At 51.9% G+C, this 24,853-nt stretch overlaps 1 protein-coding gene across 1 annotated transcript in view; it reads left to right on the forward strand.

Annotated features, from left to right (window-relative positions):
- sns (sticks and stones) overlaps positions 1 to 24,853 on the forward strand; it is a 289,259-nt gene that overhangs the window by 259,621 nt on the left and 4,785 nt on the right. Inside the window, 11 exon segments of the mRNA XM_025298041.1 lie at positions 9,515 to 9,703; positions 12,938 to 13,117; positions 13,852 to 14,142; positions 15,781 to 16,080; positions 17,836 to 17,972; positions 18,396 to 18,549; positions 19,236 to 19,538; positions 20,435 to 20,713; positions 21,219 to 21,509; positions 22,314 to 22,492; positions 23,238 to 23,658. Coding sequence (XP_025153826.1) covers positions 9,515 to 9,703; positions 12,938 to 13,117; positions 13,852 to 14,142; positions 15,781 to 16,080; positions 17,836 to 17,972; positions 18,396 to 18,549; positions 19,236 to 19,538; positions 20,435 to 20,713; positions 21,219 to 21,509; positions 22,314 to 22,492; positions 23,238 to 23,658 — 2,724 coding nt within the window.

The raw sequence follows: 24,853 nt of genomic DNA on the forward strand, positions 1-24,853 counted from the left end.
GTGCGCGCGTGCGTGCGTGCGTGCGTGCGTGTACGTTTTTCACGTGTCAAAACGTAACGGGAGAAGAAGAGGAAACTCGTCAGAACAAGCCGTCGTCGTCGTCGCGACGGCGCGGCCACGAGCGCAAGCCAAAGCGACGCCGTCTCATTACGGATACCGCGCGCTTGGCGAATTTAATTGTATAATGCGAACAAATGAAACTTTGATAACGCTGTCGGCGCTGCAATGTTGCTGGCCCCGTTCGCTTAATTAATTGTACAGCTCCGCTGGAAAACATCCGCGGACCGGTTTGTTCAACACTGTGCATCGATCGATCGCGGTTGGCATTAATGCCTAATTAAAAAGACCCTTAGGCGTCTTAGCGCGCGCGTCTCTCTCATCAATTCGCTGCGTGCAATTTCCTCGTATCGCTGACATCCTCTCTCTCCCTCCCCCCCCCTCGCCCCGGTCGATTTCCTCCCCGGCGATGGGCGAGGCTCGTTGTATATACGCGGGAATCGTGCCCGCCTTTTTCCAACGTTAACGCACGCGAACGTTAACGTGCGCGAATTGCTAACGATGCATTGTGAGCAAACGTCATTAGCGGTAATCGAGTTGCAAGATAGATCCGCTTCAACTTTGCCGAGGACTTTATTGAATAACGATTGAGAGACAAATTGCATCCGCATCGGCTCTCTGCGGGGAGCGCCGATGTGCGCATCGCGCCGTGCTATCGATTAGTCCGGTAGGAATAATAAGTGCGTACACGTTGCCGCTGCGCAACCACGTCGCCCGTTATCTCGGGCTAATGACTGCAAAATGAAGCACGGCGCATAAATCGTAAGGCGATATTTCCGTGTAAAGACCGAAGCGAGAGAGCGAGAGAGCGAGAGAGAGAGAGAGAGAGAGAGAGAGAGAAAGACGCGGCGCGTGCGACGACTTAACCAGCTCGCCATCCAGCAGCGTCTCCGTCGAACTCCGTTTGTCCGTTTGTCCGATGGAATTTATATACCGCGAAAATTTACATACCGAGAGAAGGAGAAATAACGAGCCGGCTCGCGATAATTCTCCTCGCAGCGATAACATCGACGTGACGGAGTGAGTGAAAAACGCGCGCGTCCCTCCTCGCTTATAGATTCACGGCCACGTGCGCGGACATTCGCGCGAGATTATTAAGGGGGGAATTATTAAGGGGGGGAATAGGAGACCGTCTCCAAGGCTATTTTTACGAATTTTTTTAACAGAAACGGTGAGATCAGTGGACTTGAAATTTGCACAGTGTATTCATTAATGTTCAGAGTATAAGATAAATTTTATTGAATCACAAGAACCCCCCGATCCAATTTGTAATTATAGATAAAAACGCAGTCATCCGTTTGCGAGCTCTATGTTTACTGTCGACATAATTCCGGGTCTCTCATTACTCTGGAAACCAACAAATGAGAAAGATTTTAAAAATATACGGTTGCCGGTTATAGCCCGTGCCAAAATGAAAACATTGAAGCCAAGTTTGGAAAAGTAGTGACTGTACAAAAAGAAGTATAAAAAATGAAACTTTCTTCAACTTGTAATCATGTTTGAAAAGAATTAATAAAATAAACTATAACCGTGTTCGAGGTAGGAGTGAAAAAAACTACATGTCTACTGCATATTTGTGTAAAAATTTCAAGTTACTCGGCTCGGTAGTAGTTTTTGCGTAATCGTGTCGACAATTTAAGAAAATGGTGTTTTCAGATAAACGAGTTTGAAGTTTTACGTATATACTTTCGTATATAGATAGTAGCAAATTTATTTTATACTTTGAACATTAATGAATACACTGTGAAAATTTCAAGTCCATTGATCCTTTCTGCTAAAAAAGTTCGTAAAATAAGCCTTGAAAATGGCCTGCTCCGCATATAATCCCCGCCCCCCCTTTAATGACGAAAGAACATGCAAGACACGTCGTCGTTAATGCTCTCACATCCTCGACTCGCGCGTAAGACTGCAGCGTATCGTAAGGGACTCGGACCTTGCCGAGATTAGGAAACTTCTGCGGTCAGCTCCTCGAAGGACCGAAGGACCGGTCGAACGGACAAACGACCGACCGGCCGGGGGAGTGGGGAGGGGGGCAAGACGATTACGTGTACGCGCGGCGCGCAATCGAAAGCCGCGGTATAACGATCATTAGCCCATAAATCCGCTCGGATCCACTTACGGAGGGCGCGTTCGTGCATAAAGACGAGGATAAATGCCGACTCGGGAGTCGAGCTTCTCGGGGTCGAGGGAGATTCCCGTGAAATATTCTCGACTGTGTATAAACCTCCCTCTGCCCCTCCGTCTCTCGTGCGCTCGCTCCCGATCTGCTGTAATTAGAACAATCCTTCGACTTCTCGCGCCCGTGGCCGCTCGTCGCCGGACTTCTGCAGATGAGAACCGAGGCAGATGCGCGGCGACGGCCCTGCCCGGATGAGAGAAATGCGAGAAACGAGAGAGAGAGGCGAGAGGAGGGGGGGGTAAAAAGAAGGACAGAGACCGGCCGCCTAAATAAGCATTTAGCGAATAATCGACACCGTCTTCCACTCCGCTCTTCTTGCCTGTTCTTCTCCTCGGCGTAACGACGGCGCTATCAGCGACGCTATCTCCATTTGTCTCTGCAGCCTCCCCCGTCCCCGCGCCCCCGCCTCTGATATCTTTATTCTAACGTGGCGCATTGTTTGCGCGCGCGCCCCCCCCCCCCCGCCGGCACCCGCGCCGCTTGCTAACTCGCGCGCGACTCAAAGCGGTCGAGATGGATACCCGGAAACTGTCAGGAGACGCAGCTTTCTTCGACGTAGCCATTAACGCTTAAGATATTTGTTTCATTTAGCGCGACGCAGCGTCGCGGCACAATGAAGCGCGAGATCGTCACACGCGTTTGTCTCCCCGGCGCGCGCGGCAGCGATCTCTCGCGGATGTACGTAGCTTACCGTTCGTGAGGAACGCGCCGTCGACTCCCCGTTCTCAGTTTTAACAAGCGCATTCAATTAAACGTATTACGATACATCTTGCCTCTGCCAGATGTACTTTCGCGGGGGAGCGAGGGGGAGGGAGCCTCTGCCTGCTCGAAAGGTTTTGCATTTAATCTTCGTTAGAGCCCCATTCGCTCGCATTCGCGCGGCGCGCGTGTGACGTTACAATATCGAGTCCGAGCGAGATTGTCAAGGCGACAAAAAGTCGACAAGGCAGTTTTTCCAGTTGCCGAGCCGGCCGTCATATTTTCACGTTACATCGTTACACGTCGTACAAATATAACGCGATACATTGTCGGCGGTATCGTATCGTCGACGGGCGTTAAAACGCCAGCGGGCGGACGTAACGTTAGCGATATCGAGACGGCTCGTTAGGCGGGAGAGGATGCAGGCCGTGTTTGTCGGTTTATCGACGGGCACTTTTCAGAGCTCGGATTTGCGCGCCGTGCGTGAACGCGCGCAAATAAATGCCGATCACAATTCGCCCCTGCGTGCGCCGCCTGATGAAATTTTAATTGCGCGCTGCTTTAGCGCGGCGCGCGTCCAAAGCGGATCGACAGGCACGCGCGGGTCATTCGCGATGAGGCACGGACGCGAAGAGTTCCTCCGGGATGGCGATCTCGCCGCGGTGCCGCGGAGAGGGTGACGTAAACGTTGTCACGTCGCGATCGTGAGTGTTTATGTGTTTGTCCTTTTTGTGGTCAATAGATTTAACTAATTTACCTCGGGACGGACAAGTTTGTGTGCAGTGCTTGTGAGTGAGAATTAGTAGTAGTATTGAAAGAAGAAAGAGAGCAAGAAAATGGGATAATTTCTCGAGAAACCACCTTTTATTTACCACAAATTATTTAATAAATTTAATTCTTTTACACACCGGTTGTAGTTGCACAGATTGGAATAGACAAAATTTTAATATTATAATATGCCACTGGTGTTTGATGTAATGTGAACGATTGTACGAATTAGTTGAACGATCCAAATTGGTGAATAAGTCAGATGAGCGAAACAAACAATTGACTTAATTTTAAGAAACTGTGTTGAGTTCTGTACTATACTAAATGTAGTGTATGATAGAGCGATTAAAAATGAGCTGAGCTATTATGTCGTTGCCTACTTTTGTAGCTTATAGTGGTGAGAAACCCCCGCGCGAGTTGACACCACTCAGATCAGAAAAGGGGAAAGATGATTCTCAGTTATCAATGTCCAGCTCGGATTCTATCTTCCTTATCAGGCGTGAGAAATGAAAGTCCACCGTGCAAGTATGACATGTCAGAGTTAATCGATAATCAATAATCACTGAAGTTTTAGATATAGTCATACAACATATGAAGAGTAGAAAAATTTCGTTTATTAACAAATATTCGTATAAATATACGATATATATAGCTGAAATATACTCTTCTTTTTTTTTTCAAGTTATCGTTTTTGCAGTAATATCTCGGCTCTCGGTGGTCCAATCAGAGCGATCGGAATTTTAACTACAAATCTTGAGGAGGCTTATCATTATCCGGTGAACTACTAGAAAAAAAAAATCGAACAAAATTAACAAAATGGCAGCTGTGATTAGGAAAAAATTCAAGTTTTTTAGTTCTTTTACAATAAAAAAATTAATATCTCGAAATGAAATATTTTGACGGGGTTGTTCATGGTTCACCTGAGAGCCACATGAACAAATATTATTGCTTTAAAATTTCAAATCGATACGAAGCTCAATTTTGGAGAAATCACCGCAAAAAGTTGAACAATAAAATTTCGAGATAAACGCGTTTAAAATTAAAAATTGGACGTATATTTATATGAGTATTTGTTTAAAAACAAAATTTTTCTGCTCTTCATATGTTATATAAATATATGTAAAATTTTCATTCTTGCACATTTTTTATTCAGTTCGTCACAAAATCATTATTAAAAACAAGCACGGTTTTCCAGTAATCTGACCCTTAAAGACCCAGTCCCCTTAAGGATTGTCGATGATAGAGTCGGGCACTTCACATCAGCGTCTTGCCTCGCGGCGTCGTCGAAAAACGAGGCTGCGCTCGGAAGAAGCTGCGACGCTAACGTGGACCGGTTTGACGGCGGAGATAACGATAGCGCGATGGATAGCCATCGCGTTCGCGCCGACACTGCAATTTGAATTTAATTCGGCTGCTGCTCGTGTTACGGCGATGTCGTTTCATTCCGCACGCCGACAATAATTGCTCCGCTTCCATTTCGGCCGAGGGCTCGCGAGACGCGCGTTATCGAGGATTCAGGCAGACCCGCGACGATGCACCGCTCGGAGAAAAGTTGCGCGCGCTAGTCGCGGAAATTCCCGGCTGAGCAAACACCCGATACCTATGGAACGTCCTCTGCATGTGTAACGACAGGAATAATCCGGCCAAGATACAGCGAGACGCAGGAAGCAAGGTCGCGCGGAGGTGCGCCGCGAGTTTTGCAAAAACGACCGAAACGCCACTCGCGCGCCGCTTATTCGTCACTCGATAAATAGCAGAAAATCTCGCTGCTCGCCGCTGCCTTTGTTTCCGTCGCCGCTCGTTAATTCGTCGTTAATCGCGAGGTCGCGAGACCCGAGAGTCGCGCCCGCGAAGAGAAAGCGTCGTCGGCGCGTCAACAACAGCAACGCCACGCGCTCCGACGCTGCAGACAACATCGCGAATAATCTCGCTTGCGGTGCAATAACATAAAGATAGAGAAAGACAAAGAAGGAGAGAGAGAGACAGAGAGACAGAGAGAGAGAGAGAGAGAGAGAGAGAGAGAAGCAGAGATAAAAACAGGAAGAAGGCGAAAAAGGAGCAACCGCCGCGACAACGCTCGCAGTCGCCGCGAGGAAAGTACGCGCGCTTTATATCGGCGCCGGTGCATCCTGGCGGAATGCGACGCCCCCGAGAAGACGAACGTGGCCCCCGAATGCGCCCGGGGGGATATCGAAGTGGGAAAATTTATCTCGGCTTTGTAATGGGTAGCGACCATCGCGCGCGCAGGGGTGCGCGCGGCGTCGACCAGCACGACGACGTCTCGACGAGCGCCGGGCTACATCACGCGGGGCTGACGGAGGAAAGGGGTTCACGGTGACGAAGTAGCTTCCGGATAGAGTAGTCGCGCTCCTCTCTCGCGCCAGTCGCGTGCATCCCCCGGAGGATTGCCGAGCGACTGCCAATATAAACTCTCGAGCAGCGGGGGCGGATGGCGGTGCCGCCGGATTACCAGCATCAGCGCCGTTTGCTCCCCTCCCCCCCTCCTCACCTCGTCGTCCTCGCTTTCCTCCTCATCGTCTTCGTTGTCGTTCGGCTGCGTAAGGTCTGTCGCGAAACACGCCGTAAAAATGGGGGCGTTCGCGCGTGAACTTTGGCTTGCTTCTGTGACGGATGAGCGCGAATTTGCCACGAGGAGCGACGACGTCGTGCGTGCGGTCGTCTTACGGAGGTGCGAAATTTTTCACGGCGACAGGGTGGAGCCCGCAGAGAGGCGGGGCAGCGGAGAGCGTCGAGCGGGCTGCGATTACAAACGCTGATCCTTCGTCGCGTGACGACACGCCGAATGATTTGGATCCTCGGCGATGAGGTTTCTCATCGATTCCTCGTTGAGCCTCGTTAAGTGGGTAATTGCGCGCGTTACTACGCATGATACGATTTATCTTCGATTCATCATGCCGGACACACGCTACATACGCGAGGAAAGTCGCCGCGCCGCGGCTTTCCGCGAGGTCCTTCTGGAAACTGTGCGCTGTTGAAAACAGCACGGTGATGGGCGCGGCGCAAAGGCCGCGAGGTCGACTGAAATTTTTATTAACGGGGAGCCGTGCGATTCACCGGCAACCGGGTCGGTTCCATGGATCCTATTTATCCTGGGGTACGTGTTATTACATGAAGTACGCTGCGTCCAGCTGTGTCAATAGCGAGAAGCACCCGGCACTCGGTTTGATACATCGTCGACGAATCGCGCGAATGACTGAATGGATATGCACAAGTAGTCCTCGATAATACGCCCGCGATGACAGCTCCTCGATTTGTCATAGATTCGTAATAAATCGAAAAATTACATTGTGTCAGCGCGCGCGATGAGAAAGCCGGCCGGTCGACCGCGGTAATTAAATTGAAACCAGCGGTTCACAAGCAGGTACCTGAGTAAAACATTGTTAGGGTATCATTCTTTTAGGGTACTTCATTCTCATGAAGTATAAGGCCTCGATAAAGCTGAAAGTAGGATGCCCTAAAAAGAGATTTTTACCACATCTTTGATTATTACCACATCAAGTCCCGAGATGGGTCTTTTAGGGATACCTTAGATTTTACAAAATAAGGCTTTGATAAGGAAAACTTATGAGGGTTCTAGAAGGATTTATTAGGAGTGCTTTAGATTTAATAAATAAGGCTTTGATGGGGAAAGCCTGAGAAGGGCCTTAGAAGGATTTTTTAGGGATGCCTTGGATTTTACGAAATAACACTTTAACATGGGAAATTGATGTGGACCTTAGAAGGATCTTTTAAGAGGATGCTTTTGATATACAAAATCAAGTTTTGTCACAGAAAATTAATAAGATCTGAAGCGTATAATAAAATTGTCACAGTTTAGTATTGTTTTAGTAGGTACGCTCTATCTGGTTCTTTTAAAGATTTTTTAATTATAACGCAATTGAAAACAGATTTTATTAGTTTTATTAGTTGCCATATTCATTAGTCTGCTCCAAGAATTTTTCTGGTATTGCCTTCGTTTTGAAAAGTAGCAAACTTTAATATAAAACAGTAGCAGGATTTTTATGTGTAAAGAATGCTATATTTTATTGTAAAGTATGCTATATTTTTAATATAAAAAATTCTTGTACATTAACAAGGTTGCAAAGAAATTGCAGTCTAAATTTCTTGGAGTGAAAAGAACGAATATTTTTACTCGAGCAATAATAAAAATATTTCCTTATAAGGCCCTATTAATATTGCCTTACAAGGACCCGTTAAATCATTTGTTACACATCTTGCGGGGCCCTTGTCTTTCTATCCTTACTAGGGCCCGATTAATATTAGGGAAAAATAATCCGGCCCTTACCAGAGCTATATTAATTTTTCTACTCGACTAATTGTCCCTCGTCTTCTCTCCCTGGGATCTCGCCTCGCTCCGCCTTAAATGCGTCAGCCGGAAATACGTACAATTACGATTCAGAAACACAAACTTCGATCTCTCTCGCGGCGGGCGATCGCGCCGATTCAGCTCCTCTCGATCATATCGTATCATCGAAACGCACCTGTCTCACGCGAGTGCGAACAGGTGAGAAAGAGAAAGAGAGAGGTGGAGAGACACACAGAGAAAGAGAGAGAGAGAGAGAGAGAGTGAGCGCAACATCTCTTGCGAATCATAACACGCGATTATCCCCGCGACTCTCCAATTATCATCAGCGCTCGCCTCATGCCGAAAGAATGCCCGTCTTCGTGCGCCGCGTCATTATCGCACGTAATCCTCTTATCCCGCGCCAATCTACATGCGCTTTCCGCCGCGGTCACGTAGTCGCGCCGCGCGCGAGAGTTATCGCGCGCCTAAGTGGAGGCATTTCGATCGGGTTCTCGCGCGCGGCCGGGCCACACCCGGCCGTATATAATTATTGCGCCGGCGAGAACGCTTTTCCACAGGCGCTTAATAGAATATCCGCCGATAATAAATCGCCCCGCGCGCTACACCTGACATTAAATTAACTCGATGCGCCGGCGATCGCCTGTGCGCGCGCACGCGCACAAGCGCGCACAAGCGCGTGCTATAAAACACGCGCGTGCTATAAAAGCGGGCGGATTTTCGGATTTCGGGATCGCTCGAAATCAGCAGATTGCGTCGTTTATCGCCCACCGTCGGGAAATCTGTGTGCATGATTCGCCTGGAAACGATGGAAGCGGTACGCACTGCTTTTCGCACCGTCCGCGGCTTACTTAGCCGAGCGAGACTCGTGCTTGCGACGCGAAGATCAGCAAGCACGGCTCTCTCTCTCGAGCGGCGTGATGCTCGACCGAAGCACGATTTTCAGAAAAGCAGCTTCCCCGCCGAGTAAGCTCTCTCTCTCTCTCTCTCTCTCTCTCTCTGTGTGTGTGTGTGTGCGTATGTGTGTGTTTCTCTCTGTATCTCGGAGACTGTTAGAACAGGCAGGATCTCTTATTCTTTGATTAAATTTCAGCAAAAACTTGCACAGAGAATCCTTAATGTGAAACTTAATTACCGGGATATTTAATATCGATTATCGGGGAATTATAAGAGAGGCGACGACGCTCGGTTCGTCCTCATTAGGACGAGGATCGGCTCTAAATTAGAATATCGTTGAGTTTGGAGCGCTCGGTAGACCGAGTCGCGACCCTCGCTCGCTGCCCCCCGGCCTTCTGTATCGTTCCATATTCGAAAAATAATTAAAATAACGTCGAGTATAGATCTCACGGTGTCAACGAACTCCGCCGCGCTTTGAGTCTCGCGTTTAATCGCGGAAAAGGGTCGTCCGGTGATCCCGGCGGGAGAGAATGTCGACATGTTTCCACGCGACGACTGCAGTCTGCAATTCCGCCCTCTTCTCATTCCAGCACCCCCGCGCAAGGTGGAGATCAGCAGTCACCCGAACAAGAAGAAGATCGAGATGAAGGTGGGCGAGTCGCGGCGGCTCGAGTGCATCGTCCGTTCCGCCAAGCCGGCCGCTTCGATCATTTGGTATCGCGGCAACGTGCAGATCAAGGGCGGCGACACCACTATCAGCGCAATCTCCATTCAGGGTGGTAAGTAGACACTATCCTGTTACGTGCGTGATATTCGATTACGATAATCCCGCGCGAATGAATATATCATGGTTATTACGCGACGAGGATTAAACGGGCGCTCCCTCGTTCGCGCACGCGCGCGCGCGCGCGCGCGTTATACGTGCGCGGATAAGCCGCGTCTCGGATGCGGACGCGGACGCGCGGTATCGTCTAATTAAATTGCATCGGACGCAAATATTGCCGTCGCGCGCGTGGCGCTCTTTAGATACCTCTCCGGATATCTCTCCGCGACGCACGGTCAAGCTTTCCGCCGACCGCAATCGCGTCCGCAGTACAGATTCGCCGCGACTGATCGTATCTCGATTAGCGAGGTACGCTTTTCTATGCTTCACGAATTCAATTTTGCATCTCTCTCTCTCTCTCCTCTCTCTCTCTCTCTCTCTCTCTCAGTCGATTCATTTCTCTGTCCCTACGCGTTGAAAAATTTCACTCCGCGTCGGCCGTCCTTTCCAAGTCCAATCTGATGATAATCGTGATATATTCAGTCGTGCGCGGGATTACGCTCACCGCGTTGCGACGCTCCAGATCTTTGTCAGAATTAATCAGGCCGATCGTCGTAATTGCTAGTTAGAGGGAGATACGGAGATAGCGAAAGCGACGGCGACGACGCGACGCGTACACACAGGGCGCACGCGTTGGCGATGAGGAGGCGAGCGAGCTCTGAGGCGAATAAGTAATCTCGAGTTTTATCGGCCGCTGCTGCGGGTTTTTCAGCGCCGCGACGCGCGCGCGCTGGAAGCGCGGCGGAAAGATGGGACGGCGGCGTCGGGACGCCTCCCTACAGCGAGCGGCGCATCCAGTTGCCAAGCATCTTCGATCGATCCCATGACACACAATTCTGGCCGCGTTCCAACTACCGAAATTGACGTTCTGTCTCTCGCCCGCGCTCGCCGCCGCCGCCGCCGCCGCCGCCGCCGTCGCCGCCGTCGCCGCTTGCGTTTTTATATTCGCCGGAGACAGGCCGACGAGACATCAAACGATTGCATCGGCCGGCTCGCCGCTTTACCGCCGCTAAAACCCGCTACCGGGGCTAAAATGCATCCCGATAAGGACGTCGGTAAATAGCGCGGCGGAATGAAGAGAAGCTCGCGCGCGCGCGTGCGATATGCGAAAACGAGGGACGCGCGCGGCTTTAAACTCTCCGCGGCGAACCGCGGAGGTCGATCGTCGAACGGTGTCTGTCGTCGTTACGAGCGGCACATTTGGAAATTGAGAGATCCGGACAGCGAGATCTGCCGGAGAAAAAAGAAAGGAACGGGAAATTTTTTGCCGGGGAAATGTATTTCTCGGTGAATTTTTATATGGACGGAGAGTATATGGATCAACTCGGACTGGTTAATCGGCGTCTAAATCGACAGACGGAAAATCCCTCCGTGAAATGTTGAGTTTTTTTTCATGAGAACACGGAAGAATAATTCGCGCGGCGCCGGGCAAATTTCAGTCGGGGTGTGTCGGCGATGGGAAAACGCTCGAGAGGAGATTAGAAGAATCGGCGGCTGATTGCGTCCCGTTCAACCGGCCGTCTGGACGGCCGAGCATCTCGACGAGCGTGCGCGCTCGCTTTTTCCCATTCGACTCGACCTGCTCGATACACCGTGAAAATTTGGCAGCGTGTTTTACGAACATTCCCATCGTTATTGCCGTCGCGCGGCCGCACGCGTACAGCCGCGAACACCGCGGTTATTACGGTACACGAATTCATTATCGGAAAACACACATAAGCAGTCGCGCCGATGTGAATTCCCGTAGTATTTAAATTAAATTCGCTTTCTATTCAGCGGATTACTCGACGGAAGATGAAACGCACGCGCGCGCGCGCGCGCGCTTTTAGCGTTATTCATAACATCGCGCGAGACGTCGCGTCCTGCGCGAGCGAGCGAGCGAGCGCGAACGACGAATTTCCAATTTTCGTGCCGAGACAAAAGCCGTTCCCCCGGCTCATTGTGTGTTATTAGCGCGCGTATCCGCACGAGTGGAGACGCGACGGCGAGAACTTTCTCAAGGAAGCGCTCGTTACGAGTGCAGTTATAGGCGTTTCGCCGGAGCTTTTTCACTCGAAATTGCATTATCCAACGGCGAGAGACTGCGCGAGCAACGTGCTCTCGTTTGTGCGCGTGCATACACATATACATCCGCGCAGACCAGGCAGCCGGCCTTTGCGCGCGTCTCTGTTCGGGGATGCGTCGCGCGCTCGCAACGTCGTTTAACGTCGTTGCGAACAGCGCGAAACACGCGCAGCTTGCGCGAAAATAAATCGTCGTCTCTCTCTTTTGTCACCCCCCCCCCCGCCGTTACGCGCTCACAGCAATCTTTCTCCGACTACGCATCCAGTCAAACCGCGTCACTGTTGATAGCCGAGAGCATTTGTAGCCGGCGCGTTTCCGAAAACTGTATGTTGCCGCCGCCACCGCGGCGTGGACTGCGACGGCGGAATAAAGAGCCGTCGAGCCGCGCTTTCGCGTAAAAGCTCGTCCGGGGCTTTTAGCGGAGATTTAAAGGAGCGCTCGCGCGCGCTGCTATATCTTTCTCGCAGCGACGACGCGCGTTCAACTCCGACGTAAATTACGTATCATCGTGCCCGCGGGGCGCGCCGCCCCCGCTCGTGCCGTTCACCTCGCTCGCCGCTTTTAAATTAATCCGAGACCTCCGTCTCTCGCTGGATCACCTTCGCGCGTATTTAATCCGGCGCGATTAAGCGGCGATATCCGCGAATCCCGCCCCCCGCGCTCTCTCTCTCTCTCTCTCTCTCTCTCTCTCTCTCTCTCTCTCTCTCTCTCTCTCTCTCTTTCTCACGGAGAACGGCGTTTCCGCTTGAGACGCGGTTTATGATTACTTCAGCTCGATTCGCTCCGCGACTCGTCGCGGAGCGCGGCGACATTTTTCCCCTCCGCTCTGCGGCCGATCGATTGAGTTTGTGCGTGCATGCACCGAATTTTTCTCAAGCGCGCTCAAGCTCGATCGGCTGTAATTTTAGCCGCGCGATTTTTTCCCTCCCTCCCTCCGGCATATTCCCGATTCGCGAGTACGAGCTACGACGACGACGCGGAGAAGCGAACGATAGGTGTGATATAATCGGGAGCGACGAAGCGGGCAGATATATTTCGCGTAGCGGCTGCAAAGTGATAAAAGACGCCTGGACACGGCCGCGGGTGTTTATCGCGTTATTAACCGCATTCTCGCGCAATGTTGCAGACAAGGAGACGGGGAAGCCCGGGGAGAAGTCCAAGGAGCTGCTCAAGTACGACACTCACGGTTCCATCACCATCACGCCTACGGCGGACGATAATGAGATGGATTACACCTGCGAGGCCAACCACCCGGCGATCCCGATAGACAAGCCCATGCGGGCCACCATTAAGCTCTCCGTTTTCTGTAAGTAACACGACCACCGGCCGGCGTGTACCGCACGATCGCTCGCGTGATCGTTCTCGCCGTGGCGTGGCGTGGCGGCGCGAGACGAGGAAACGAAAAGAACGAAAGGGCGAAGAGGAGAAAAAGGAGGCTCTCGAGAGGTTCCTCTCCTTCTCGAGCGCTTCTACAAAATTGCGCCTCGCCGTACGTACGTGTTTATCGAAATTACCGAAAGAACCGGCCGCGAGTCGACACCGATCCTTGATTCGACCTCATCAGCGCTTCGCTCCGCTCCGCTCGGCTTCTCGCGGACGCGAGCAACGCGATCGACAGCGGAGAACGAATTAGCTAGCTGTTAACTCGGCGGCGATATCTCATCGGCGCGCGCGCGAGCTACGCGTGAACGACCTCGACGAGATTTTTTACCTTGTCGCTGTGCTTCTCCGTTCGCGGCCGCTCTTCCGCCGTTCGATTACGCTCGCGAGCCGCTCCGGAGCTCTCCGAGCGCGCGCGCGCGGCGCAACCGGCAACATTAAATCAGCGCGACAGAGTTTGATCGCGATTGTCACCTTTACACGGAACGACGCGAGTATCTGCAACTAGCCGAGTCGGCCGGCCGGCCGCGAGAAGCGCTCTTCCGATTCCAATTAGCCGGACTCTCTCTCTCTCTCTCTCTCGCGCGAGTAAGTTTCGCTAGCGCGTGCGGAAGGCATCTCTCTCTAACGGCGCCGTCGCGTCACCGCCTTGTCCCGCAGATCCACCCGGGCCGCCGTACATAGAAGGCTACACCGAGGGCGAGACCGTGCAGCGCGGGCAGAACGTGGAGCTCGCCTGTCGATCACGCGGTGGAAATCCGCCGGCGCAAATTATCTGGTTCAGGAACGACGAGCAGATCTCGCGCAGCTACCGCACCGAGGGCGGCGCGTCCGAGAACGTGCTCTCGTTCACGGCCAGGGCGCAGGACGAGAAGGCCCGCTACAGATGCGAGGTCTCCAACATCATGAGCGTGCAGCCCATGAAGGTGCACGTCGATCTCACCGTGCTCTGTAAGTGTGTGCGATAATTGCGCGCGCCTCGCGGTGAGGTAGCGCGCCGCCGTAAAACGCCGCAAATTGCATTTCGAGAAACTCTCCCGCGAGGAGGAGGACTGAGGAGCAGCAGCAGCAGCCTCTCCCCACCTCCCTCTCACCCTTAGCACCTCCCTTGCCACCCTCCCTCCTCTTGTCACTTACGCGAGGTATGTATAATATATATGTGGGGTGTGTGTGTGTGTGTGTGTGTGTGCAGGTATCATCGCTCCCCTGTAATTACGTGTTATTATTGTCTCTCGCTCCGCGTGCATTAATGCCGGATCGAAACGGAGAACTTTAATTTGCCGCGTTTAATGTCGCGTGCGCGTGCACGCACGCGTGTGTGTCGCTCGTGTTTTGTGCAATTACACGAATATTGTCGCTCATTTATTAATTCGCGGCCGTGCAGGCGATCCGTGCAGGGGTGATCCGCGCCGCGCGTCTTGCGGCGGGACGATTCGCAGTCGCCGTGAGGAAACCGCGGTCGAACCGATCGACGCGAAGGCGGGCGAAGGTAGCGGTAGGGCCTTGGGAGGAATAACGGGAAGAACGTGAATTTCGAGATTTCACTTATTTAAATGTTCCCCCGGGGTTCGCCCGCCTCGCCGGGAAGCGCGTATTTTCCGCAGGTGATACTCGAAATGTACTTAAGGCGCTGGAAAATTAATGCCGACTGGAACCTGTCCGTGGCACTTACCATTATTTTACCGCGCTAGGCGCAATAGCATCACCTAGCGCGACTAAGGTTGCACGATCTTCTCGCCGACGGAACAGCCGCATAAATAATTCCCGTCTCGCCCATTTTCACGCCGGGGCTGTGTGTGTGTGTGTGTGTGTGTGTGTGTGTGTGTGTGCGCGCGCGCGTTTACCCAAATTGGAATTTTGCTAACTTTATGCCCGCGCGTGATATACGGATAGAGCCGCAAAATGCCCGCAGCTGGCTTGCCGCGTGCGCTTAGGACGCTTAGGGCCGAGAACTACAGCTGTCGGCGCCGCCGGCCGCGGTTATTGACAGCCTGTCAATAAACATTATTCCGCATACTTTTTACGACCTCGACTTCGGGGACGAGAGTTTACGACAGCGAGTGACATTAGTTTCCCTCGCCCTCATCCTCCCCCCGCTCCCTCCTCCGGCCCCAAGCAAGCAATTCCCCGACGGCTCTCTCTCTCTCTCTCGCTAGCGGAGAGAGGTGCTTGGTGAAATTTCAAGATCGTGTAAAACCGCACGTTCAATAACTCCGACTGCACATGCACCGTGGCCCATCGAGTAATGATCGATCTCGCTCCTTAATTCCGTCACGAGTGCGAGCGAGAGACGCGACGGAGAACGACGCGAGGAGAAACGAAGTCGCTTGTCCTTCCATGGAGCCTGCTCAATGATGAAGAAGCGACGTTTGAAATTTCCAGACGACGATGAAACTCGCGCGACTCGAGCGCGAGATCCTTGAGAATCCTTCGTTTCTCCGCTCGCTCCGCTCCCGTCTCTCGCTCTCGTTCTCTCTTAGAGAGCGTCTTCGCGAAGTCGCGACAGCAATAGACGCGGGCGCATCGCACGCGAGGCGTAACCACTAAGTAAGGTAGAATCTGCTCACACGCTTCCTTTGTGTGCTACAGTCGCGCCCGCCGGAGTGACCATCACCGGGCCGACGGAGGCCAAGGCGGACGACCAGGTGCTCATCACTTGCACGACGGAGAACTCGAATCCGCCGGCGGACATAAAGTGGACGGTGGACGGACATAATTTCGAGAGCAACGCCTCGAAGACAGAGCCGGCGCCGAACGGCGGCTGGATCACCAGCTCGAACGTGACGTTCAGCATTAATCGCAAGAGCCGCAGCATCGTCGTCATCTGCCACGCTTCCAACGTGAAGCTCACGGAGAACGTGGTCGGCACGCACACCATCAACGTGATATGTGAGCGAGTTCCTCCTCGGTGTCGTAGAATTTCGCGCGAGAGACTGCCAGTCACTCGGCGCCGATGCACTCGCGCCGTACATCGCACAGTCGTGTGTAACGAGACTTGCTCTCTCTCTCTCTCTCTCTCTCTCTCTTCCTCTTCCTCTCATCCGCTCTCGCCCGCGGCGGAAATCTAATTTCAACCCCGCGTCAAAGAACGTACCGGGTGTTCCGGAGCTAGCCCGGGGGCTACGGCGGAGAATGACTCTTCTCCGATCGTCGATTGTCTGTATTAGATTTCTTAGCGCGCTTATACGTTAGATGAATCACTCCTCCTCCCCCCATTGGCCGCGCTCTCGCAGGGGCAAAGTGTCGATGTCTCGAGCTGAGCGCGGCTGAGGAGAGCGAAGTTTGTTGGCCGCTTTACGCGCCCCGGCGGCAGCTTCACTCGCGGAAGCGACCCACCCCTTCGCGGTAGGGTGGCCTCGCTGCTGAGGAAGAGCCCTCTCGCCGCGCTCTTGAAGCCGCGGAACGTGTGATTTGATTAAAACGCGAAACACCGTCCCTGCGCCCTTGCCTCTATATCGTGCTCGTCGATCTCTACTTCGGGAGTAGTATTATTATTACACAAAGTGGATCCTCCTCCCCCCGACCCTCTCCGTCTGGTATCGCGCCGGCGGTATCCTCCGCAGTGCGATTTATGCGCAATCACGGCGCGTGTGTGCCGAAGCGACACGTCGCCGGGCGAAGCCGCCCAACGTCGTCGTAGGATAAAAATGTAACGAGCGCTCCGAGGTGGAATGTTGCAAAGCGCGCGCGCGAATGTTTCTTCACGAGGAGGTTCAACACTTCGTGTTGCCATGTGTATACTGTGGATACGCCGTGCGCTTTCGTTTCTTCGAGCCGCCGAGCAATTTGTAACGCGTTGGAGGCAATTGGATAACAACATGACCGTTGTCGTTGACATCTTCGGCACGCGATGACAAATTAATCGACCGCGCCGTGGCATTATCCGGGGTCCCGGGCGTACGCACGCAATACGTCCTCATCCATATCTACCGTCTCTCTCCCCCTTCGTGAGATGGACAGAGACAGAGATAGAGAGAGAGGAGTCAGTCGGACAGAATTCATTTAACATAGTCGACATTGCGCGTGCCGCGCGCGAAACGCTCCCTCGCGATATATCCATAATCGACCGACATTAATTTCCGTCGTAAATAAATAATCCTTGAATAATCAACTGTGTTTTGCAGCTTGTAATTACATACATTAAAATTACTCGCTATCCGAATATACTAAACAATTAGTTGGCCTCTAATTAATAATACGGTTCGCGCAATCCGAGGCAATAATGAATGCCACTCGCGTCGGCGATGCAGCCGTATTCCATAAAGCTGCTGAAATTTATTTATCGCGGAGCCTTCATTGAGAATACCTATCGGCGTGGTCGGCTCGATAGAGAAGGCAACAGAGATCGACGGGAGAGAAAGAGAAGAGGGATCGCAAAATGCAAACGTGATAAACGTGATAAACGTCGTGGCAAAAACAGAAGGAACTTGGTTTCGTTTCGTTTTCTCCTCCACGTTCCTGCGCGGTTTGAAAATTTTTTTCTATTGTTGTATAAATTTCTGCCCGGTTGCTTTTTCCACTGTCCCGCATTTGACGGAAATATTGGCCGGTCTGCGCGCAAAGACGTGGAAGAAAAAAAAAGAAACGCGAAAGTTCGTAACGTGGCAAAAATCACGGCTCTCTGACGGATGTCTGACCTCGCAGATCCACCCTCGAAACTAATCGTTACCGGATACGAGGAGGGCACGACGATCTCCGCCGGGACGGTGCTGAGGCTCATGTGCACCGCCACGGCGGGTAATCCACTGGCCACGTTAACGTGGTACAAGAACGATCGCAAGGTACGTGAACACAATTGTCGCAGATCCCGGCTGCGGGTCGCCGCATGGGCGCGCTAATCGCGGAAATTCGCGTTTCCCGCAAATGCTGTCGGATCGGTCGAAAAGTTGGTTTCGATTTTCGGGGCGAAAATTTGACTCTGACCCGGCGATCAAATTATCGTCGTCGCTGTCGCTGTCGATGCGCTGTCCCTTGGCCAGAGTTCTGCCGGCAGAACGCTGGCCAAGGGACTGGTCGACATTGTTACCTGTGCGTTGCATTGAATGTAACGTCGAATTTCGCGTCGAAGCAAAGCGAACTCTTCGACTGGAAACTTAATCCGATCGAGAGAAATAATAATGGCAGCAATACTTGCTTGATTCGCGCCTCCGCGAACAAGCCCCCCGTTAATCTCATTGTAACGATGTCATTTTGCCCCTCCGCAGGTCCAGGGTACGGTGAGGACGCGGAATCACGCGGTCTCCAGCGAGCTGCCGATACTCGTCAACGCCTCCGACAACAACGCCCACGTGCGATGCGAGGCGACGAATTCAGCCATGGAGATCCCCCTGCTCAAAGTTCTCGTGTTGAAAGTCAACTGTAAGACATAACGCGGTTCGCGCGTTCACGGATTTCCCTGTCGTAGCAATTACGCCCGACGGAGATCATGCTCGACGATCGCTCCGCGCCCGATCATTCCCGTCCGTCGGATTCCTGCGCGAGCTTTTTGCGAGCGTAAAATCGGGTCGACGCGCGCAACTTCCGTATTTATATGATTTTAATTAAAATAAATTGGACGGTATGCAAAAATATGTTCGTTTGTTTCAAGCGTAATTAATATTAAACGGACGAACGAAACGCGAGCGCGAGGCAAGGAATTATAAAGTATGACCAACGGTCTGCAATATTCAACAGCGGGAAGTTGCTCGCGAAGATAATCCGAAAATTTCCCAACTTTAACACGAGTCGAAACCTAAAATCCGCCGCGCGTGGACCGATTTTCCCGGGAGAGAAAATAAAAAAAATATACTTGGATCGAGATGCATTGCCGTATCTCTATTAATACACGTTCGTTCCATCAAACTCCCATCATCGTGCGCGTTTTTACCAATCGCCCCGCGAACACAGAGAGACGAAGTAGAGAGTCCGAAGTAACAAAAACGCAGCAGCACGAACGGAAATGATCGAACCCGGCGCGGCGCGCCGTAATTGCCCCGGCCTTTTATCCGGGCGTTGTCGGGATCGCGAATGCGATATTAACGACGAGTCGCTGTCCCTTTTCGCAGTCCCGCCCGAAAGGGTGAAGATTAACCGCGAGCCTCAGGACTTCCACGCCGGCCAGGAGGGACGTATAATCTGCGAATCGAGCAGCAGCAATCCCGCCGCCGAGATGTCGTGGTGGAAGAACGGAATACCGGTACCCGGCACGAGAAACGGCACCAAGCCCGGATTACACGGCGGTTTCCTCTCGTTCGTCGAGCTCACGTTGGACTTGACCGAGGAAATGAACGGCGAGGTGTACACCTGCGAGGCCAAGAATACAGAATTGGGGAGATCCATCCACGACGCTACCACGCTGGACGTGCTCTGTAAGTATACGTCTAAGTATCGCTTTAATGACATAATCTGTGTATCGGCTTAGATCGGCACGCACGCACGCACGCACGCACGCACGCACGCACGCACGCAGGCAGGCACGCGAGCGCGATCGAGCGCGTAAAAGAGGGAGAGACAGGGAACGTTCAACCCGGAAAACGTCCGCGGTAACGCGCTACTTAGGTCCGATCTCTCTCCCTCATCTCATTCTCTCTTCCTCTCTCTTCGTCGGTATTTCCAGATACCCCGGATCAACGCGGGCTTGCGCGTTCGTAGAAATTCCGCGATGCTACGCAAAAGTGTATTTCATACGACGCTACGGCGCGCGATAATGCACGCCGGCTTAACGGCCGCGGCGAGTGCGCCGGGAAATTTAGCGATGCGATCGCGATGAAAATAGAATACGACTCGACGTCTTAGATTACTCTTGATCATTACATTTATAGCGTCATTATATCTCTTCCTTGATTATATCGCCCTGCCGTCCAACGGTAATTCCAACGTAAGGATCGTTAAAGCTCCGTGTGATTATCACACGATTACTCTCGATAAAACTCGACCGCGACATGAGCCTTCGGCGATAATAATAATAATAATAATATTGATAATATCGCAGCCGACTGTATTTGTTTACCGTATCGTGTGGAAAAAATGTAGGACAGCGCTCGCGTTGGAAAAATAATTCCCTCGGCTATAATTATTTCACCGTGCATTTGTAGTCACACCCGATCGCGTATCCGCTTACGCCTGTCCGGAAAAAAACATCGAAATTCCATCACCCACGACGGGACGATTTCTAACACGAGACAATCGCGATTTCGACGCCGGCGAAATAACGCACAGCGGCAGCCGCGACGCGTCACGCGCTCATTCCGTTCTCCTCTCGCAGACAAGCCGATATTCTCGCCGCTGGATCCGTACGAGCTGACCGGGCTGGAGGGCGAGCCCTTTGTGATTTCCGTATCGGCAAGGGGCAATCCCAACACGACGGAGTACACGTGGACGAGGGATGGTTTACCGCTCGGCAGCGGCAGCGGTAAGAGAATTACCGCGCACGGCTCCACGCTGAATATCACGAGGCTGGATCGTCATGACGCCGGCACGTACATATGCGAGGCGCTTAACAAGGAGGGCACCACTTTTTACCAGCTGAACCTCACGGTGCAGTGTAAGTAACGCCATCACCGCGAACTACTCGCGTAATCGCGATGAAATTGCGCCGCTCTCGATCAGCCGCGGGATTTCGTTAGGCGAACTTTCGGCGACGTCCCGGGGGCGAAGTTTCGGCTCGACAAGTACTTCGGCAAATGATCGATCTCCAAGCCTCCGAGTTAACGCGTCCGTGACATTATTTCATAATTATCTGCCAACTTTTCCCACCCTTCAGCCCTCCCCGTTTCTCCGCACACGTCATTGTCTCCTCCCCTGAATCTCTCTCATATGAACAATTTTCAGTCAGCCTCTATTAGATTTTCCTTTCTCCCCGTGTTGAGTCATCTCCTACTCCCTCTATCCTTTTCCTTCTTCTTTTAATTCTCGCTTCAATATTCCAACGACTATGCGGGCCACAACTTGGCGACGACTCTTTCCTCTCGCGCACCTCGGGAGACATCGTCGTCTGTGACACGCGCGAGTCCGCAAACTTATCGTTTCGCCCGCGACGATCCCCGCAGATCCGGCCAAGATCAAGCGGACCTCGTCGTCGGGGATAGTTTATCCGCCCGGTATCGAGGCGAAGCTGTTCTGCGAGGTGGACGGCAGCCCGATCGGCGACGAGTACGTCACCTGGCAAAAGGTGGGCTCGAATCCGGAATTACCGGGCCGTTACTCGACGTCCTTCGTCAACCGCACGTCGTACCTTCACATAGAGGACCCCAGCCAAGAGGATGTCGGCGAGTATCGCTGCAAGGTCAACAACGGCATCGGCAACGTCACGTCGGATCCCATTCTCTTCATCACGAACTGTACGTATTCGAATTCTGTGTTACACGAGCGGTGGGTACTCGCGAGGGAGAGGATTACGTTCACATCGGGCGCGCTCACGATGAGAACTACGATCGGCGGAATCGACGGGATTTAATTATTGCGTATCAGCCAGATAATTTAATTGCGCCGCGCGCGTATCGTCCGGAGATTCAATCGTCACGCATCCGGTCTAACGATCTGCTGCGATCCGCCGTATTGTTCCACGGCAAGTACAGACTGGGTTTTTCGGGAGGGAAAAAAGCGGAAAGAAGGGTGGAAACGGGCCGAGAGAGAGAGCGAGAGAGAGAGAGAGAGAGAGAGAGAGAATTTCGAGCGCAATACATTTGCAGGACGTAACGAGAATCTGGTGTAAAAAGTACGGAACCGTTATCGAATATGCTCGCGGTAAATAATACTGATCGGTCTTGCCATTGTAGCCGGCGACCAGTGTCGATAAGTCGGCGGAGCCTACTGACCAATTATCGGTGATGTTAATAATTAAGTGACGCGCCGCTGTTACTATTACGCGCGATAATAATTACACGCGACTGTTCGGCAATTAATTATCGAGCGCGACACCTAGGAGCCGTATGACAATTGTGGATGACAATTGTCGAAAAAGGATGCCGCTCATGCCGTGCGTGTCTTGCCAAAGAGAGAAGGAGAGAAAAAGAGAAGCAAAAAGCTTGCAAAAATATTATTACGGAATACGTAAACTGCGCGAGATATATGCGTAGGGCATTCCGCGGCAGTGTATATCGAAGGGCGCGTAATAAAGGATTTACTGGTACTTTTATGTGCAGTTAAACCGGAAATGACGAACACCCCGCTGACGCGGAAGGCAGCCGCGAACAAAGGAATAAACGTCGATTTGCACTGTAAAGCGCGAGGATCTCCATTGCCACGCTTCACTTGGATCTTCAACGGGAAAACTTTATTGCCGAACGCAACCGAGAATAAATACAGTATCACTCACAGCGACGTAAGTCACTTTATTGTAATTACTTATCTCTTAAACAACGAATCCTCCGACTCGCGAATAGCGGAGAGCGGAGGGGAAGAGGGTTGTATCTTTGCTTTGGAGAGTCGTTCGATCTTTAGCCGGCGTTGTTGTAGCCGCGCGTATCTTCGCTCCTATTCTACATTGCATTTCAATCGAGCTCTTCCATCTCGGTAGAGAGTTCGCAGTTGGCAAATGAGATTATTCGTCGTCGAAGATTAAATCACTGTTTTGACGTTTGATTTTTCAAATAAGAGAAGAACGACGAAGGAGAAAGGGGGAACGGAGAGATTATCCATTAAAAGTTCAGCGAAAAATTTACATTCCGAGATTGCTACGCCCAAAATGTCGAACGAGCTCTGATTTCCGCAAAGCGGGAGATGACAAATGCGTCTTCAACATGTTGGACGCCGTGTCATCCATATCTAAGTGACACGTGAGTTTCCGCAGGAGTCCTCTCAGCCATTTGTGAGCGAGAGGACGGTTTCACTCGCCCGAGATTGGGAATAATATTACCAAGTATGTCGAAGGACATCGAAAAAGCGGGAAGCGACAAAATTTCACTGACTATGAAATTGTCCTTTCGTCGTTGTTGTCGTTAAATATCAAAATGTCATTAACACGACGTATCGAGAATAGGAGCCTGCTGGGACTCACACGCTCAGCCCGGCGGTCAACGTGTTGACGGATATCACGGATTTACATGGTGTCCTTGTGTCGCTCTCAGATGTCCGAGCTGTCCTCGGAGACGATGCTGACCATCAACCACGTGAGGTCGCAAGACTACGGAAAGTATCAGTGTCGCGCGCAGAACAAGATGGGCTACTCCATAGACGACATACACCTGGACGTGACGTCGTCGCCGGACAAGCCGAGCGACCTGGAGGTCTACAACGTCACCCACGACTCGGTCACGATAATCTGGAAACGCGGCTTCGACGGCGGCCTGCCGACGTCCCATCAAATACGCTGGAGACAGGCGCTGGATTACGAGGATCGCTACCACTACCTCGACATCTCGCCCGGCGACTATAAGGCCACGATATCCGGCCTGTCTCTCGGGACTTATTACGTGTTTAGCGTGAAAGCTATCAACGAGAAGGGGGACAGCGGCTTCTTGCCGGACCTCCTCAAAGTCCAGACGCTCCGTAAGTCGAACTAATAAACACCGTAGACAGACAGACAGACAGACAGACAGACACACAACACACACATACATACGTACACACATGTACCTCTGCTCGCGCTTTTCCACTAGACAGAGAAAATTCGTAGAATCCTCCCGTAGAAAAGAGAAAAGGAAACGCGCTAACTTCTCATGGAGCGATATTCGCAAAATAGCGTGAACACTCGCGAGAATTAATATTGCCCGTACAAATAAAGCTGGTTAATTTATCCGCTGTAATTTCGGCGGTGCGTTTTAATTCTCGGGGTCTATTACCGATTGATATCGACACGCATATCAGAGCAAAATAGCGATAATTTGAGTCTCAGGACGCCGGACTGCCCGGCAGTCCGTCAGTAAAATTACAGAAATTACCTAGAACCCGCCGAAATTACAGTCGTATGTACGGCAACTTTTCCCTTCAACAACGAATTATTTACATTAAACAGGCAGTAGATCATTATTCACGCTACATGGTGGAAAATAACGGCTTGCTAAATCATTATGCAGATCATCGAACATAATTAAACGCGATTGCCCGCATCCACATAATTAATCATACTCAGTAATTAGGTTCATCGTGTATTACATTATGTACGTTTAGTGTGTCTCATGAATGTTCGCATGGCATTTACAATGTAGGTTAGTTATAACAAGTGTACGCCGGACATTACGTGGGCGCGTAATGTATTTCCAAGTCGTTCGTAATCCGGATTAGCCGCGTAACACCGGGGCGATTTCCTCCCCGTCAGCATGAGTCGTTCGTGACAGCGTCGCGTCGTGACGCGTGTCGTGAACGCGCCGACGACGCTTGGCTTCGACGTGTTTCTTTTTTCGACGGCGTCATCAATCCCGTCCGTTCGCGCGCGACACGCCGTGCTTTACGGTGAAGCACGGCCGCGTAACAACAGGCTTACGTGGAGAAGTGGAGTATCGAATAAGTCGCGGGGGTGTAAGGGTGGAGAGCCGACGTAAACTGCGCGCAAATTGTCGCCCGCGCGAGCGACATTATCTCAGCGGCATTTACGTCAAGCGGAAAAGAGAGAGAGAGAAGGATCGTGCACGGCGGGGTTACCCGTTTGTCATTTCTCAAGAGGCCGCTGAGATAAAACAGACAAGATGAACGAGTATAAGCGGTCTTGGGGACCGCTCGACTCCCACCTCGGTATTCGCTCGGC

Source organism: Harpegnathos saltator, unplaced genomic scaffold, assembly GCF_003227715.2.
Source record: "Harpegnathos saltator strain DR-91 unplaced genomic scaffold, Hsal_v8.6 scaffold202, whole genome shotgun sequence".
NCBI classification, from domain to species: Eukaryota; Metazoa; Arthropoda; class Insecta; order Hymenoptera; family Formicidae; genus Harpegnathos; species Harpegnathos saltator.